This window comes from Gopherus flavomarginatus, chromosome 2, assembly GCF_025201925.1.
Source record: "Gopherus flavomarginatus isolate rGopFla2 chromosome 2, rGopFla2.mat.asm, whole genome shotgun sequence".
Classification (NCBI taxonomy): Eukaryota; Metazoa; Chordata; order Testudines; family Testudinidae; genus Gopherus; species Gopherus flavomarginatus.
Window position 1 is genome coordinate 13,372,452 of NC_066618.1, and position 17,517 is coordinate 13,389,968.

The 17,517-nt window shown below is 46.9% G+C and overlaps 1 protein-coding gene across 4 annotated transcripts in view; it reads left to right on the forward strand.

Annotated features, from left to right (window-relative positions):
• The window catches only part of OXSR1 (oxidative stress responsive kinase 1), a 140,912-nt gene that overhangs the window by 24,016 nt on the left and 99,379 nt on the right, over positions 1-17,517 (forward strand). For 3 of the 4 annotated variants that reach the window (XM_050941529.1, XM_050941531.1, XM_050941530.1), the window contains one exon: positions 16,938-17,050. The exons of the other annotated variant lie outside the window; for it this stretch is intronic. In XM_050941529.1, the coding sequence (XP_050797486.1) occupies positions 16,938-17,050 (113 nt within the window). The remainder of the gene's footprint in view (positions 1-16,937; positions 17,051-17,517) is intronic. 4 annotated transcript variants of the gene reach the window in all.

Sequence of the window (17,517 nt, forward strand, 5' to 3'; positions counted from 1 at the left end):
GGGCTCTTAACAATAGCACTTGTCTGGCTGTTCAAAGTCATGGTGGCAGCTTTTCCCAATTTGCCTCACAGATATTACGCAAGACACAACAGGCAGCTATCACCGTTGGGATATTTTTCTCACTGAAATCCAGTTTAGTGAGTGAACACCACTAGCGTCTCTTCAGTCTATCAAAGGCACATTTGACAGTCAGTCTGCACCTGCTGAGTGTGTAGTTGAATCTTTCCATGGTGCTGTTGTCTAGTATATGGCTTGAGAAGCCAGAGGCTGCCCCTCCCCGAATTACTATTGGCATTTCAGTGTTACCAATGGTAATATGCTGGTCCAGTAGAGAACAGCTTTCTTAATAATCCCATATTCTTAAAGATGTCAGTGTCATGCACCTTTCCTTACCAGTCTATGCTGATGTTGGTGAAGTATCCTCTGTGATTCACCAGTGTTGCATAACCATAAAAAAATAACCCTTTCTGTAGGTGTACTCTGTGGCAAGGTGGGATGGTGCCAGAATAGAGATGTGTGTGCTGTCTTATCGCTCTACCGCGGTTTGGGAACCCCAATGCTGCAAAACCATCTACTGTGACCTACACATTGCTGAGAGACAGTCATACATAGCAGGAGACAATTAATGACCCTACACACTTGTATGACCACTGGGATTTTGCAACTTGAAAATGATTTCCCACTGATGAGTAGCAATCTGCCATTGCATGCTCCCAGAAATGCCAAAATTCGCTAGCTTCTTCACTGTCAATGCAGCTCTCAGTTTGGTGTCCATGTTGCTGGAGGCCTTGGGCTAACATGGCGCACAGAACCAGGAATGTGGCCTTTTGCAGTCACTGCTTGTTGTCCCAGACACACTTTATGATGCAATCCCGCCAGTCAGTGCGTACTTCTCAGACCTAAATGCAGTGCTCGACCAGTTGCAGCTGCGGCATGAATGGCACCAACAACTTTGAAGTGTTTTTGCTCTCTCTCTCAGCAAACTGTCTTTGAAGACATCTTGCCTTCCATTGTTCGAACCTCCTGTGGATTTGCAAATCAGGAGGTAGTGTGTTCTGTATTTGCAGTGTTCATGAAAATAGTGGAGGTCTGTGGGCTCTGCTTCTGTCAGAGATGGCAGACCCCAAAAAATGCCGCTTGGGTTTATGGGCTTTTTTAAAAAAAGCAAAAATTATAGGGTATGAGTGGCTTAATAAGCTGGAGAACATTGCATGTTGGGAGTTGACCCTCTGCTGCCAGAGATCTCTGATCCAGTCATCTCTATCCAATAATGCATTGCCAACATTTCCCAAAAGGCTTCGCACAGGATGGCGGCATGTGGCATCGATGCAGGCAGGCAAGTATGCAGTCATATAAGCAACAGACAAACTTTGGTGGCTGCATCCCAATGTAATATGCCAACTTTGTTTGATGCAATGTAGACATAGCCTTAGGGCATGGCTACACTTGCAGATGTAGAGAGCTTTGAGTTAAACCAGCCTTTGTAGAACGTGGTAGGGAAAGCACTGCAATCTGTTCACAGCTGCAAGTGCACTGGCGTGGCCACATTAGCAGCTCTTGCAGCAGCCACAGAGAGCAGTGCATTGTGGTAGCTATCCCAGCATGCAAGTGGCTGCAGCGAGCTCTTCAAATTGAGGGTGCGGTGGAGTGTGACAGGGAGTGTGTGTGTATTTGGGGGGAGAGTGAGTAGGTTTTTGGGGGGCTGAGAGCATGTCAGCATGCTGTCTTCCAAGTTCAGACAGCTGTGGACCCCTTCCTTCCCCCCGACACACTCCCTCTCTCACAGCATTCCACACTAATGGTTGCTTTGTCTCGGAGCAGATAAGCAGCTGACTGTCAGAAACAGAGCTTTCAAAGGGCATATCTGCATTCCTGCAGTGATTCCAAAACAATGACCAGAGCGGCCTCTTGACTTGAGGGAATTATGGGACGTTTCCGGAGGCTGCTCAGAGTGCAGTAATGCAACACCTTGTTCACAGTGACGCCCAGGCATTTCAGCCAAGGCGCACCAAGTGTTGATCTTCTCGCTGAGGTGGAGTATCAGGAGCGCTCTAGCCCTGGAATCAGAGCGCTCTACAGCCCTTGCCAGTATGGATGAGGGTAGTGAGCTAGGGTACCTGGGGCTGCTTTAATGCGCTCTAACTCGCAAGTGTAGCCAAACCCTTTAGTCAGGACTCAGCCTAGTACCAAGGGTAAAAAATACTTATCTTGGGCCATAACAAAGTTACATTCTGGCAATTGAAAGGAATAGAACGTGCGGTATTTAATTAGAACATTGTCAATCAACTTCCTGAACTTGTAACTTACCCACATCTCTTTTGTTAAAGTTGCTTTCCCTTTCTGGCTTCACTCACTACTACTTTGCTATAATGGATCATTTATCTCATTCCTGAAATACATTAGTGTATTTTTTTCTCCCTTCTCTCCACCCCATATCCTTGTTCTTTTCCTATGCCATATTCTGTTTCCTTCCCTGATTGTTTTCTCTCCAGTCCTGGACCCTAACATTCTCTTTGCCCTACTTCTTTATTCTCCCAATCTCTTTCCCTATTCACTACCTCACACAAAGGGCTTGAAAAAACTTATCACACTCTCAGCCCTGGTGAAGCTCCCGCTGCTGGACGCTCACCGGGTTCCTGTGTTTGCATGAGCGGTGCCCTGAGCCCCCCACCAACCTGCCCGGAGAAGCACCAGGCTAGCTGGAGCCGCCACAGCTGCGCCTCCCCTCCATAGACTCCAAGCCGCACTGTGGGAAAATTAAAAAGTTCTTCTCTCTTCCAGAAGAAGAACCTGAGCTTTTGCTATGCCCTATGCAGGTTCCGTGGCAGCTGAGGAGGCGGCATGTGTTACTCAGCTTCCCGGGGCTCCTTCACCTGCTGGGGGGAGGAGGGGGTACCAGGGGTTCTGGGGGGGTCTGGCCACGAGGCGGGGTGGAAGGGTCAGAGCTGGGGGCAGCCTCCCCAAAGTGGGGCTCCATCTGCCACCCTTGTGAGTTTGGGACTCACCAGGCTGGACCCAGGTGTTCATCAGATTCTCTTGGTCTGATAGACCCAGTGCTGGAGCCTTTGGCCCCTCTGGTATGCTTCCTGGTCACAGACCTTGTCTGTTACCCCTTAAAGGAACTACCACTGTGCCCCTCCTGTGTCATCCTCAAAGACTTAAGTACACCTTTTCCCAGAGCTTCAGCCTTGTGGTCACTCTGGTTTACGGTTTACTTCTTCAGGGACACATGATAGTTGAAGCACATAACAAACAGGCTTTTGTAAAGATTTCCAACACTATTCTTTATTTTAGAAAGCACAAGGAAAACAGATCTATGCAAGACAAAACACCTTTCTCTGCCTCAGTTTTCTCATTACTCTTCAGTGTTCTTTGGGATTTGGTGAAAGTCCTCTAGGAGCGTTCAGGATCCCCTCTTCTGTACATTACTTCTCTGAATTGTGTAGTTTCTCTCTCCTGCAGCCATCTTCCTTCTTCCTTAGTTGGCCTACAGTCAGACAAAAATTCCCTTTGTTACGAAAGCATGCCTTTCTCCTGCACAAGGTTCCTTTTGTCTTTTTAGAACTGCTGCTCTGTCCTCCTCTTAGTTCTCCTGTTTTAGGGATTTTATCTTTCTTCTCTTTTTCTTCCACTCCATCCCTCCATGCTCCACCCCAGCTAAACTTGAACAGACTGGTTTTCTAGCGCCTGCATGCTCCTTAGCAAACCTATTATTCAAACAGAGAACAATCATTAAGGCTAGTGATGACTCCTATTTGTTCTGTAGTACCGTGACTGTCAATCTTTCTGGACTACTATACCCCTTTCAAATGTCTGATTTGTCTTGTGTACCCCCAAGTTTCACCACACTTAAAAACCACTTGCTTTCAAAATCAGACAAAAGAGTCACAGCACACTATTATTGAAAAAATTGCTGACTTTCTCATTTTTACCATATAATTCTAAAATAAATCCTTTGGAATATAAATATTGTATTTACATTTCAGTTTTTAGTATATGGAGCAGTAAAAACAAGTCATTGTATTAAATTTGTTTGTATGACTTTGCTAGTGCTTTTTATGTAGCTGGTTGTAACACGAGGCAAATCTCTAGATGAGCTGATGTACTCCCTGGAGGAGCTCTGTGTACCCCCTGGGGTATGTGTATGTTCCAGAGAAGGTGACCAGATGTCCCGATTTTTGGGTCTTTTTCTTACAGAGACTTCTATTACCCCCCACTCCCTGTCCCGATTTTTCACATTTGCTGTCTGGTCACCGTAGTTCCAGACAGTGTGGGTGACACCTGTCAGAGACCTTGCCAGCTTGTGGCTAATTCACTACAGCAAGTTCTTAAAATCAAGCACAATTCATAAATTGTACACAGCTTCCCCAGATTGTCACAGACAGCAGAGGGCTAAGATTAAGGGCAGTGCCCAGTTTGAAGCCAGATGTCTCCCATCCTCTCATGACTGCTAGAAAAGAGAAGAACATTGGGATTGTGAATGGTGGCTGTTGCTTGGGAGCTCTTTTTATTTTTTTAGCAGGTAGGTGTTGGATAAATGTGAAGTCTGCATGCCTCTGACTGCTTTATGGGAAACATTGCTCACATTAATCCCCCACTCCCAACACTCATAACTGCAATGAGGGTGGTGATGGGTTCTTCTATCCTCTTGCTCTTCCAGCCTCTTGTTTTTTGTCAGCCTCTTCCCAGGAATGGCTGCACTGTCTGTCTCTCAACTAGTCCTCATAGCTTTGCCAAGCAGCTGCGGAATGAAATTGACCTGCTTCTTGCTGGTTTCACTGCTGCTCCCATGGATCCCTGTAACAGCAACAAGGACAGACAGTACAGGGCTGTGCTGCAAGCTTGGGTGAGATCCAAGCAGCAGCAAAGGCAGGCTAAGGAGCAATCTTTCTGCTGACTCAGGATCATAGCACTGCATCAGTTACTCTGTTCCTGAATTGAAGCTATCCTTGCAATCATAGGTGCTAGAGACTTCATGCTCTATAAATGAGAGCTTACATTCTGTAGAAGTTGATGGCCCTGGACAACTTCCTCCTCCCCATCGCTGAGTGAATTTCTCAAGCCCTCTGTGACCATTTGGAGACTGTGTCCAATTATGAATTCATTTGATATTATGAACACCACTTGTTGAGGTTAAGCAGCCATTTTGTAGCATGAATTTGACACGCAGATAGTGGAGAGACTGGAAAGCTGTGACTGACCAGTCAAGGGCCATCAACATTGAATGTTGCTCCACTGTGTGAACAATGGGGTCACTTGCAAGTACTGTAGGGCCTTTGACTTTGGTCTCTTCAAAGAGGAGCTGGAACACCCAATCCCTCTCTGCTTCCTGATCTAAGCACATGTCTGGGAGAGCTGCAATTTCTTCGCTTGACTAAAAAGGTGACAATGGTTTTTAAAAAGAGTCTGTGCATGTGAGCAAGGGGTCCATTTCATCACCGGAAACGGAGGACAAGCTGGAGAGAATGGAGGTAGGAGGAATTTCACGTCCCCTATGGACTTGAACCAAACCTAGAAACTTACAAAAGGGTGAGAACAGACTGGAGGAGACTGCGTTCAGGCGTTCCGGAGTTCCATAGATCTATAACCCTCTTGTGCTCTTTAAAAATAAAGTGTATATGTTTAAGAAATTCCTTGCTAAGCCTGTTTTTTCCTTGTTCTACTGCCACATTGCCCCTGATTGTGTTAACTAGAAACTAGAGCTCCCACAACAAAGTTGTTGGGGTGGGGAGGGGGAAAATGTGTTTGAGCACCTGTGGATGTGGGGGTGCTGTGGCACTGGTTCCAGGGCCTAGATGGTGGACTCTGGGTTTCGCTGCTAAAAATGGGTGTCAGACATAGTCTGCTCCTGGGGAACGTGCTTGAGTGACTCAGAGCTAGCAACAGTGATTAGGGACTATGTAAAACTGGACACCTTGGCAGCACATGGGATTCAGCAGTAAGATCTCCTCATGATATACTGATGCCCATTGAAAGGGCTGGAGTGGGACCAGTTGTGAGGCCGTACATAAAGGGATTGGAGTATTAGCCAGTCTGGGATTTGTAACGGACAGCCACGGAAATTCCCCGCCCCCTTCCAAACAGACAGACAAACAAAAAATAACCAGCATCCCCTCCTCCCAAAAAAACCCACTTCCCCCCAAAAAAACCTCTTTCCTGGTTCTAAATGTTCAGTAACTTCCCAGCCAGGCAGTGTCACCTCTCTTGAGCCTCCCTTCCTGCATATCTGTAGCTAGCAGTATCATTTGCTAAATATATTGGATTGCATTAACCTTGATCCACAGCTTTAAGACTCTTGTCTTCCCCCCTCTCCTCCTTCCCCCACCCCCAAGGAATTTCACAAGTAAATCACATAGCTGCAATTTCTGAAGAGGCTTTGTTGCTATGTTTTCACTACTCTCTGGAGGAGCCTGGAAACCTGTCTTTGTTCAGTCTCTAAAGTATGGCATGCTGCTGCAGTTACCAAAGAACGACTCCACTTGTGGCACATCCTATTGCAGCTTGGCTTAAACCTTGCTTGATATGCTTTTGCTGTTTCATTGTTTCTCTATAATTAACTGCTATAGTGGGAGCTGAAAAGAGGAGAAGCAAGGAATATTGAGGGTGGGAGTAGCAGAAGAGCAGATGGTGACTTAACAATGAGAGCAGCAGGGAATTATACTTTGAGTCTTCAATTTAGAGGATTCCCTTTGTGCTTGGCCTCAGAAAGCTATTTGGATTTTCACTGTTTGATTCCAATAAGACCTCTAGAGAGATCAGGTCTCTATTGGACTAGGTACTGAACAAACACACACAGAGATGGTGCCTACCCTGGAGAGCTTACTGTCAGGTCAGACACTGGCTGGGAGAATAGTTAAATACGTGGTTTAGCCTTTGGCTAGTCTGCATCCAGGGTTTTTGGTAAAATGGCTTAAAGAGGAAATGCAAATCACAATAGCTTTTTCCTGCTTCTTTATTCCATTGGGCTGTGACCCGTGGTGCCAGGGGCAGACCTCACTGGAAATGCCACGGTCAGGGCAGGCTGCAAAAGGGAGAGCAGATACTCCCAAGACTGGTGGATAACACTGAAGTTAAACTCTGAACCAGTCACAAACCATGCTTCTGATCCCCCACACTGGTTACCAAGAAGCAAAAAAGAAATCGTACAGCCTTCTTTATTGCATTCCAATCTCTGGCTCCCAATCAGCACCTAGATCCAGTACAGTGAGTAGTTGTTTTAAAAACTCTGCTCACATATACAAACTGTTTTTCTGACCCCAAAGGGTCAGCCACATTACCAGGTCAGTATAGGTTTGGATCTTACCCAAAATACCATGCTGCCAGACAATCCTTTACTGGTTTACTATAAAGAAAAAGAACAAGAAGAGAGATGTTAAATGGTAAAACAGTCACATACGTACAAAGACTTCAACGTCCGTATATCAGGTTCCTAGCTGTATTGGTGAGTTTGCTGGCTTGAAAGTCGCATTGGGACACATCACAGCTTGGATGGGTCATTTAGTCCTTTGGTCAGAGCTTCGGTTTGTAGGAAAGTTCCTCCAGAGTTAAGAAGCAGGATTGAAGGCAAAATGGAGAAGCAGCAGCTGACTTTTACAGTCTTTTGCTGTGCGGCCTGTGCTTCCTTTGTTTCAAACATAAGCTGCCCAGCACATGGCTTGAAAGCCTGAGATTTCTGTCCATAGGTATGTCCCTGCATGCCTTGCTGAGTCATAAGGTGTATCTGCTTTCTCTCAATGGGTCAGTTGTATAGGTGATGGTCCTTAATGGGCCATCAAGCAGGCTAGGCAGTGCTGATGCCAAACTGTCTAGGGATGTCACCCAGAAGCATTGCACAAGTTTGAAATACAGACATGCATACATATCTATAACTCGTAATACAAAGGTGATATAAACACACACATTAGATTATCATATCTAGCAAATTATAACATTTTTGCAGATACCTTACATGGCCTATCTGAAATAACTCATTGCAATTTTCAATATTAATGTTCATAATATCCTCAAGTGTCCCCGAGATTCCAAACAGCATCACATGGGCTTTGACTCTTTTCGCTGGAGAACTTGGCTTACAGTTGTGACGTGTTCTGAAACATCTGCAATTCTGCCAGCCCCAGTGAAGAATGTAGGGGAGCTGTGCAGTAGCCATGGTGGGATGTACAGCGCAATGTTGGGGTTGACTCAGTAGAGTCGGAGTCCTTGTCTACACCGGTGAGTATCTTCACAGTAAAGCAGCTTTCTGCGTTGTAACTCCTAAGATGTACACACTGCCAAGCCACTTAGTGCGCAGAAACTGCACAGTTGCTTTCTGGGCTAGGGCTACTGCAATGCCAGTGTAGGCACCCTGGTGAATTACAGCACTGCAGTTGGCCTCCAGGAGGTGTTCCACAATGCCTGTTCGTGCCTCTCTGGTCATCGGTTTGAACTCTACTGCCCTGCCCTAAGGTGACCAACCGTGAGCCCCTTAAATTCTTTGGGTATTTTGGAAGTTCCTTTCCTGCTTGCTCAGTGACGTGTGCAGTGGTCTCGGCGCATGTTTCCAGGTGACCATGCCTGCTCCATGCACCAGGCGATCCCCTGCTTGGAGCAACGCCAAGCTGCTGGACCTCATCAGCATTTGGGGAAAGGAGGCTGTCCAGTCCCACTGCGCGCCAGCCGTAGGAATTATGATACCTACAGGCAGATTTCACGATGCATGACAGAAAGGGGCCATGACTGAGAGACAATGCGTTGTCAAAATGAAGGAGCTGCGGAATGCCTACCACAAGGCGCAGGAGGCAAACCGCCACTCCGGTGCTGCGTCCACGAGCTGCCGGTTCCACAAAGAGCTGGATGTGATACTTGGTGGCCACCCCTCCTCCACTGCAAAGGCCACTGTGGATACTTCGGTGGCTTGCATGCCAATCGAGAGTGGACCGAGCCAGGAGAAAGAATTCTTGGATGAGGATTTGGAGGGGGACCCAGAGGCAGAGGATGACTCGGAGATCAGAGATACATGCAGCCAGGAACTCTTCTGTACCCCGGAGGAGGCTAGGCAGTCACAGCTGTTGGAGTTTGGCAAAGCGCAAACAGAAGAGGAGGCCCCTGGTAAGTGGCTTTGATTTTTGGGAATCACTGAAGTGAGTTGTTGGGGGCAGGAGGGTTGCAGAAAGCAGGCTTGTTTCTATATGATGGCCATACCACCACATATCTAGTCTGAGTGGCGGAATAGGGTATTGATTGATTCCCTCACTTCATGGGAATCTGCCTCAGATCTCCACAAAACTCTCATGGAGATTATACTGAGCAATCCGCTGCTGCCGGTTCTTTGGCAGAGCTGCTTTGTTTCTTACCCCATTAAGGGTAACTTTCCTGTGCTGCTGTCGTGGCGGGGAACACCATTGCTGCACACAGGCGAGCCACATAAGGGCTAGGGTGGAAGCCAGAATCTTGGAGAAGACCCTTCCTTGATTCTCTGCTCACCCTCAGCAGTGAGATATCTTCCATAATGATCACCTCCTGTGGAATGTATGAGGACAGTAATGATTATAAGGCCTCCCCGCCCCACAGTGCTGGCTCTCCCCAGGAGCCATGTGCCCAGTGTACAGTACGGTCTTGGAACACTGATTTTCCCTGCCCTGTGGTTACTCACCATTTTGGGGGTTTTGTGGCTCATGTGTGCTTGCCTGTGGTGAGCCAGTTAGTGACAGGTTTGTGAATAGTGGCTGTGTGTTAAATCATTGAATCAGTGGTCTGTGTGTTGCAAACAATACTTTCTGTAAAATGTTGCATTTTGGTGTTACAGATACACCTCTACCTCGATATAATGTGACCTGATACAACACGAATTTGGATATAACGCGATAAAGCAGCGCTCCAGAGGGATGGGGCAGCGCTCTCCAGCGGATCAAAGCAAATTCGGTATAACGCGATTTTACTTACAACATGTTAAGATTTTTTGGCTCCCGAGGACAGCGTTATGTTGGGGTAGAGATGTATGACGTTGGGAGCCCAGCCTCCCTCTTCATTATCGCTGGCTGAACGGCTACACAGAATTAGAAAGCAGCCATGAAGAACACAAGAGGACTTTCTGCGTCATGTCAAGATGCACTCCGCGGCTGAAAAACAAGACTTGAAGGAGTGGCGGGACAGCGAGAAGAGGGACTGAAAGGAGAATGCGGCGTGCCAGAACGAAGCCATGGAGCAGCTCTTAAACGTTATGGAGTGCCAAGTGGACATGCTCCAGGTGCTACTAGCACTGCAAACTGAGCAGCTTCGCTCCCGCCCTCCCCTGCAGCTGCTGTCACAAAACTCTTTCCCATGAGCCCCTCCAGACACCACCAACACACTCTTATTAACCTCCTGGCTCCAGTCTGTACCCGCTGCATTCCACTCCTCCCTCCCACAGTCCAGCACTGCAGACTCCCAGTGCCCACTGCACGCAACACCCACCCCTTTGCAGTTTAGCCCTGCTGAAGTACAGTACCCGCTGCACTGTACACCAAAGGAGAAGGTTTGATATGATCCCTGGACATAAGCAAATTTTTAGCCATCCTGGGACCCCACCTCCTCCTGGGACCCTCTCTTCCCTGATCCCCCTCACTGCCAATGTGTTTTTTTGTTTGTGTCTCCCCTCCAGTTGTTCTTTTTAAATAAAAGAATTGTTTTGGTTTGAAAGCAATCTTTATTCCATTGATTGAATGCAAATGGAGCCCTGCAAAGCAACTGGCAGTTTTCTTATATCTTCATAGTGCATCGTCTGCACCAATCGCAATCACCTGCTAGCATTACAAGCGCTGCACTCCTGAGCATAGCAACAAATATTAGCGTCTTTCAGCTTAAAATTGCTGCCTCAAGGTATCCCTGATCCTTACAGCACAGCGCTGTGCCCCTCTAATAACCTTGGTCTCTGACTCTTCAAATTCAGCCTCCAGGCACTGAGCCTCAGGGATCCAGCCCTGAGTGAAGCGTTTACCGTTTCCTTCACAAATATTATGGAGTGTACAGCATGCAGCTAGGAGGCCTTTAAATGGCCAAAAGCACACTAAACAGGCATTCTGCACTTGCTCAGCTTGTTGTTGAATCGCTCCTTGCTGCTGTCAGGGTGCCCCATGTATGGGTTCATAAGCCGTGGCATTAAAGGGTAGGCAGGGTCTCCCAGGATCGCAGTGGGCATTTTGACTTCCCATATGGTGATCTTCTGGTCTAGGAAGAAAGTCCCTGCTTGCAGTTTCCTCAACAGGCCAGTGTTCTGAAAGATGCGTCCGTCATGCACCTTTCCAGACCAGCCTGTGTTAATGTCGGTGAAATGCCCACGGTGATTCACAAGCGCCTGGAGAACCATTGAGAAATTTCCCTTGCGATTACTGTACTTGGTGGCTAGGTGGTCTGGTGCCAGAAATGAAATATGCGTGCCATCTATCGCCCTTCCACAGTTAGGGAAGCCCATTTGTGCAAAGCCATCGACAATGTCACGCATGTTGCCCAGAGTCATGGTCTTTCAGAGCAGGATGCGATTAATGGTCCTGCACACTTCCATCAACATGAGTCCAACGGTCGACTTTCCCACTCTGCACTGGTTAGTGACTGATCAGTAACAGTTTGGAGTAGCCAGCTTCCACAGTGTAATCTCCAATGGCAGGGCAGCTCCCATTCTCATGTTCTTGCGCCACAGGGCTGGGACAAGCTCATCAGAGCCCCATGGGAAAGTTCTTCAGCCACTGCTCATCGTACCAGACGTGCATGACTACGTGATCCCACCACTCAGTACTTTGTTTCCCGAGCCCAAAAGTGGTGTTCGACTGTGGTCAGCACTTCAGTGAATGCGACAAGCAATCTCGTGTCGTAGCTACTACGTGTGGCGAGCATCATAGATTATTAGTGTTGGAAGGGACCTCAGGAGATCATCTAGTCCAACCTCCTGCTCAAAGCAGGGCCAATCCCCAAATGGCCCCCTCAGAGATTGAACTCACAACCCTGGGTTTAGCAGGCCAATGCTCAAACCACTGAGTTATCCCTCCCCCCCTTTCCTCTTGAGTGAGTTTGTTGTGTTTTCAGTTTGCTTCTCAAGAAGAGCAGAGTCTTTACAATCTACAGAAGCAGACTTAAAAAAAAATAAAATAAAACTAGTAAACCTGACCAACTCCTCAAGTGTTAGGAGTCACAATGAGCCCCCAGTGAAGATAAGAATTCAGCGTGAATATAACTGGAGCACAGTACCATGCAGGCACAGTAATCATGTTCGGTTTTAACACAATGGTTACATCTTGCAAGCCTGTCACACAGCTAATTTTCTCATCCTCATTACTGCATCTGACTCCTGATAGCTCCCTACCCTTACATCCCTTTTCCCTCTAGTCCAGCCAAAGCCACAGCTGTCATGGTCTTCCTCTCCTGCATCTCTAAGCATGTCTTCTCTTTTCTGACTGTCTGCACAGATTCTCCATGCCCCCTCTGCCAAGTTCATCCCCGGATTCTGTTCCTCAGCTTCATGTTTGAAGCACTGGATGATAAGGATTAATGCTAATACGACAGTTCTTCTTGGCCTTCCTCTTCTCCCTGTGCTCCACCCAAGCCTCTCCTGGCAGCTTTCATGTTGTCCTCTGTGCTAGGAACAGTCTGTGAATTAATGAATGTCTGCAAATAAATGGCCTTCTTCCTCAAAACTTCTCACAAGCCAGCTGCTGCATGATACAGTCCAGCTGTAACGACCATGGACTCTTGTGTTCTGCATTCCACAGCCTTTGGACTGTATGCCTTTAGACTGTAACCAGTGGTAGTCAGTAGGCAGACTGTGGGTCAAATCCAGACCGCCCAGATGCTTTCAAACAGACCCCGAAATGTTTTTATTTACTCATCATTATTAGTGGTTTTTATTATTATTTTTCTCTGGAGTCTGGACCTTTACTATACCTTGGCCAAGAAATGTGGACCTTGGGGGGTGGGGGAAAAAAATAGACTGCCCTGCTGTAAACGCTTAAGTTAAGGGACTCAGCTAGCAAAGTGTACCTATTGTAGAGAGTATATGTCCCACACCACATAAAGAGAAAGGAGCTCTCGCATTTCCAATCTGCTAGATACTGGAAGAGAATCTGAAGAGTGAAGTCATTGGGTTGGGTCTTCAAGGTGTTATTTGTCAAACTTTGATCACAGCTGTCCTCCTAAATCTTTGTTCTCCACCAATGCTTTTATTTAAAGATTTGCCTCTGGCTTATAAGACTTGCTGTAAGGAAAATATTGACGTTAGCAATTTGTGTACAGCTTCAACAGCCTTTGTTTTAAAAATTGGACTGTCAAGCTCTCCCCTTGTTCTCTTTCTATACAGCTCATTGATTCAAATAAATAAAAATGGAGGGAGACAAAGCTAACTGTGCTTCAACGGTATCACAGAATAATGGAGTGGATTTTGTGGTATTAAAAGTGGAAGCTTCTAACTCTTCTGTCTGCAGTGAAGCAGCCAAGCAAACAGGAAAAATTAACACCAGTGCCTCTTCCTACCTACCTGCCAGCCTAATTCAATTTCTTAAAGGTTTGAGAGCTATGTGCATTATTTTTGTCAATGATGGTGTTGCTAGGTAGTATTTAGAACAGATATTAGCTTGAGTTTGTGTCTTCTCCTCAAATGCTGCATTGTTGCCTTTTCTAAGACATGGCAGGAATAGCCATGACCCAGGGATGGGCAACAAAAAATGATCAGACGAGAGTGTGCATCTGGGAGGCCTCAGAATGTGACTTTGTGGGAAGGGAGCTTGAGAAAACTAGGATGACTTAGCTTGGGAAAGGAGGTGTGTATAAATAATGGCATAGCTGAGGCCTTTTGGAAGCTTCTTTTAAATTAGAGATGCCAGGTGTCCTTTGTGCCAATGGATTTGTCCCAAGGGCAGAGCTAAGATGACTGCAGGCCATTTGTAACTTCTTAGCCTTCCTGTGCTGTACTGGGAGACAGCTCTCTCCCACCGTTGGGCAGTCTGCAGCTGCCAGCTCTCACTGCTTCCCTCCTGACTTCCTGCTGTTTCGCTGCACAGAGCAACAGTAATGGGAGAAGGATACTGAGAGCTATCCCTGCCTTCACAGCCCAGGATCCCCATCTCTTTTAGGACCTTGGTGGAGAGGGAAGATGGCCGAAAGCTGGAAAAGGGGAAAGACGATGCTGGTTTTAAGGATAGAGGGAAACGAGTTGGACACTCAGATATTGTGCTAGTATGAGGCCTGGTCTACACTACGTGTTTAAACCGATTTTAGCAGCGTTAAACTGATTTAGCGCTGTACCTGTCCACACTACGAGGTTCTTTATATCGATATAAAGGGCTCTTTAAATCGGTTTCTGTACTCCTCCCCAACGAGAGGAGTAGCGCTAAAATCGGTATTACCATATCGGATTAGGATTAGTGTGGCCGCAAATCGACGGTATTGGCCTCCGGGCAGTGTCCCACAGTGCACCACTGTGACCGCTTTGGAGAGCAATCTGAACTCGGATGCAATGGCCAGGTAAACAGGAAAAGCCCCGCGAACTTTTGATTTTCATTTCCTGTTTGCCCAGCGTGGAGCTCTGATCAGCATGGGTGGCAATGCAGTCCCAAATCCAAAAAAAGCTCCAGCTTGGACCGTACGGGAGATACTGGATCTGATCGCTATATGGGGAAACAAATCTGTTCTATCAAAGCTTCATTACAGAAGACGAAATGCCAAAGTGTTTGGAAAAAAAAAATCTCCAGATTACACAGTGCTGCGTGACAAGTGTAATGGGAAGCCAGAGACTCAAATGGATGCTCATGGAGGGAGGGAGGGGGTACTGAGGACTCCAGCTATCCCACAGTTTCCAGCAGTCTTCGAAAAGTATTTGCGTTCTTGGCTGAGCTCCCAATGCCTGTAGGTTCAAACACGTTGTCCGGCATGGTTCAGGGAATAGATCATCAATTTATTCCCCTCCCTCCCCCCAACGTGAAAGAAAAGGGAAAGAAATCATTTCTTGACTTCTTTCAATGTCACCCTGTGTCTACTGAATGCTGCTGGTAGACGCGATGCTGCAGCAGTGAAGAGCAGTATCCACTCCTCTCCCCTGCCCGGTGGCAGATGGTGCAGTAGGACTGGTAACTGCCCTTATTATCAACCCATGAGTGCTCCTGGCTGGCTTCAGGTGAGGCTGGCCGGGGGCGCCTGGGTGAAAATAGGAATGATTCTCGGTCATTCCCAGTAGATGGTACAGAACGGCTGGTAACCGTCCTCATTATAGCAACTGGAGGCTGAGCTCCATCAGCCCCCTCCCTTTCCTGTGTAAAGAAAAGATTCTGTACTGCCTGGACTATCATAGCAGCGGCATGCTGGGCTCCTCTCCCCCGCACCGCTTAATGTCCTGCCTGGACTGTCATAGCACCGGGAGGTTGCCTCCCCCTCATTTTATCTCACTAACAAGTCATTGTTTCTTATTCCTGCATTCTTTATAACTTCATGACACAAATCGGGGGGACACTGCCACGGTAGCCCATGAAGGTTGGGGGAGGAGGGAAGCAACGGGTGGGGTTGTTGCAGGGGCACCCCCTGTGAATGGCACGTAGCTCATCATTTCTGCGGGATCTGACACAGAGCAGCTGTGCTCTCTGATACACTGGTTCTCTAGTACACTTGCCCCATATTCTAGGCAGGACTGACTCTATTTTTGGAAACCATAAAGGAGGGATTGACTTGGGGAGTCATTCCCAGTTTTGCCTTTGCGCCCCCGGCCGATCTCAGTCAGGGGCACCCATGATAGCAGCAGACAGCACAGAAGAACAGATAACCGTCATCTCATTGCCAATTTACACCGGCAGCAGACGGTACAGAACAACTGATAACCGTCTCTGCTATCATGAAAAAGCAAATGAATGCTGCTGTGTAGTGCTTGAATATCGCCTCTGTCCGCGGCATCTAGTACACATACGGTGACTGTAAAAAAAAAAAAAAAAAAAAAAAAAAAAAAAAAAAAGCTGAACGGGCTCCATGGTTGCCGTGCTATGGCATCTGCCAGGGCAATCCAGGGAAAAAGGGTGTGAAATGATTGTCTGCCGTTGCTTTCCCGGAGGAAGGAATGACTGATGACATTTACCCAGAACCACCCGTGGCAATGATTTTTGCCCCATTAGCCACCGGGCTTTCAACCCAGAATTCTAAGGGGCGGGGGAGACTGCGGGAACTATGGGATAGCTACAGGATAGCTACCCACAGTGCAACGCTCCAGAAATCGACGCTAGCCTCGGACCATGGACACACACCGCCGAATTAATGTGCTTAGTGTGGCTGCGTGCACTCGACTTTATACAATCTGTTTTATAAAACCAGTTTGTGTAAAATCGGAATAATCCCATAGTGTAGACGTACCCAGAGAGATCTAGAGTTTAACACATGAAGAATGGATCCGAATGAATACAATTAATGCATCTTCATTGCCCAAACTGAGGAGAACGTGAAAAGCTATTTAGACTTTTTCCAATGTTTTTTAGTTATAACCTGTTGTAGCAGAACAGGTAATTGTTCTGAAATTGAAAAATTAGAATAGATGCATCAGGTTAAAGACTTATTTTAGTCCCATTACTTGCCGCCCAATATCAATCGGGTCAAATCCTTTGCTTCCCATTCACCCAAATAGTGCTGTTGACTTCAGTGGGGCTGTCTGAGAAAGTAAGAGCAAGATTTAGCTCATATTTTGTTTGCCCAGTTCTGATGATCTCTCATGACGATCTGCATTGTTTCTGTTCTGCTAACCTAGTGCTTCAGTAGGTGCATTCTATTTGGCTTGCTGAGCTGTGCAGAACTTAGTATGGTAGAACTTTCCCTTTTTAAAGGGATTGGATTCCTCAGGCCTTCACCTTGCTTTGCGGTTAGCAGCCACCAGTATTTGTAATATTGCTTTCTCCAAATTCTCTACCTTCCTGCAATAGTGCTACAAGAGCAGGTATTAACTATTTGTTTCTCTTTCCCTCCAGGGAGTGGAGCAACAGCTGTGGTGCAAGCAGCCTATTGTATCCCGAAAAAAGAGAAGGTGGCAATTAAACGGATCAATCTCGAGAAATGTCAGACCAGCATGGATGAGCTCTTGGTACACAATTATATACATTTTGTTTGGGAAAACTCTACTCCAGATAGCATAGTCTCCTGCTCAGCTCTGAGTTGCCTTTAAACAACCTTTCTGGGAAAGTTATGATCATGAGGAGGATGAGCCCTCCCTTCCTCTTTGTGGTTGCTTGGTTCAAAGATGCACCCATAAGATCCTAAGTGTCGGACACAATGTGTGACCAAAGACCCAGCGGGTCAGATTATGGAGGCTTTATTAACACTGAGCATTTACTCAGGTAGTCCCACTGATCTGAATGGGACTAAATGCATATGAGTAAGGACTCGGCCAGTGTTTTTTGAGGGCTCTACAATCTGAACCAAAATGAGGGGGACATAATTACTCTTGTAGGAGATACTGTGGGATTCATTACTTATACGTGAATATTCCTCCACTTCCCCCCAGTCCTTCACAGTCTCTCATTCTCAACTAGTAGCAACTTTTGTGGCAGC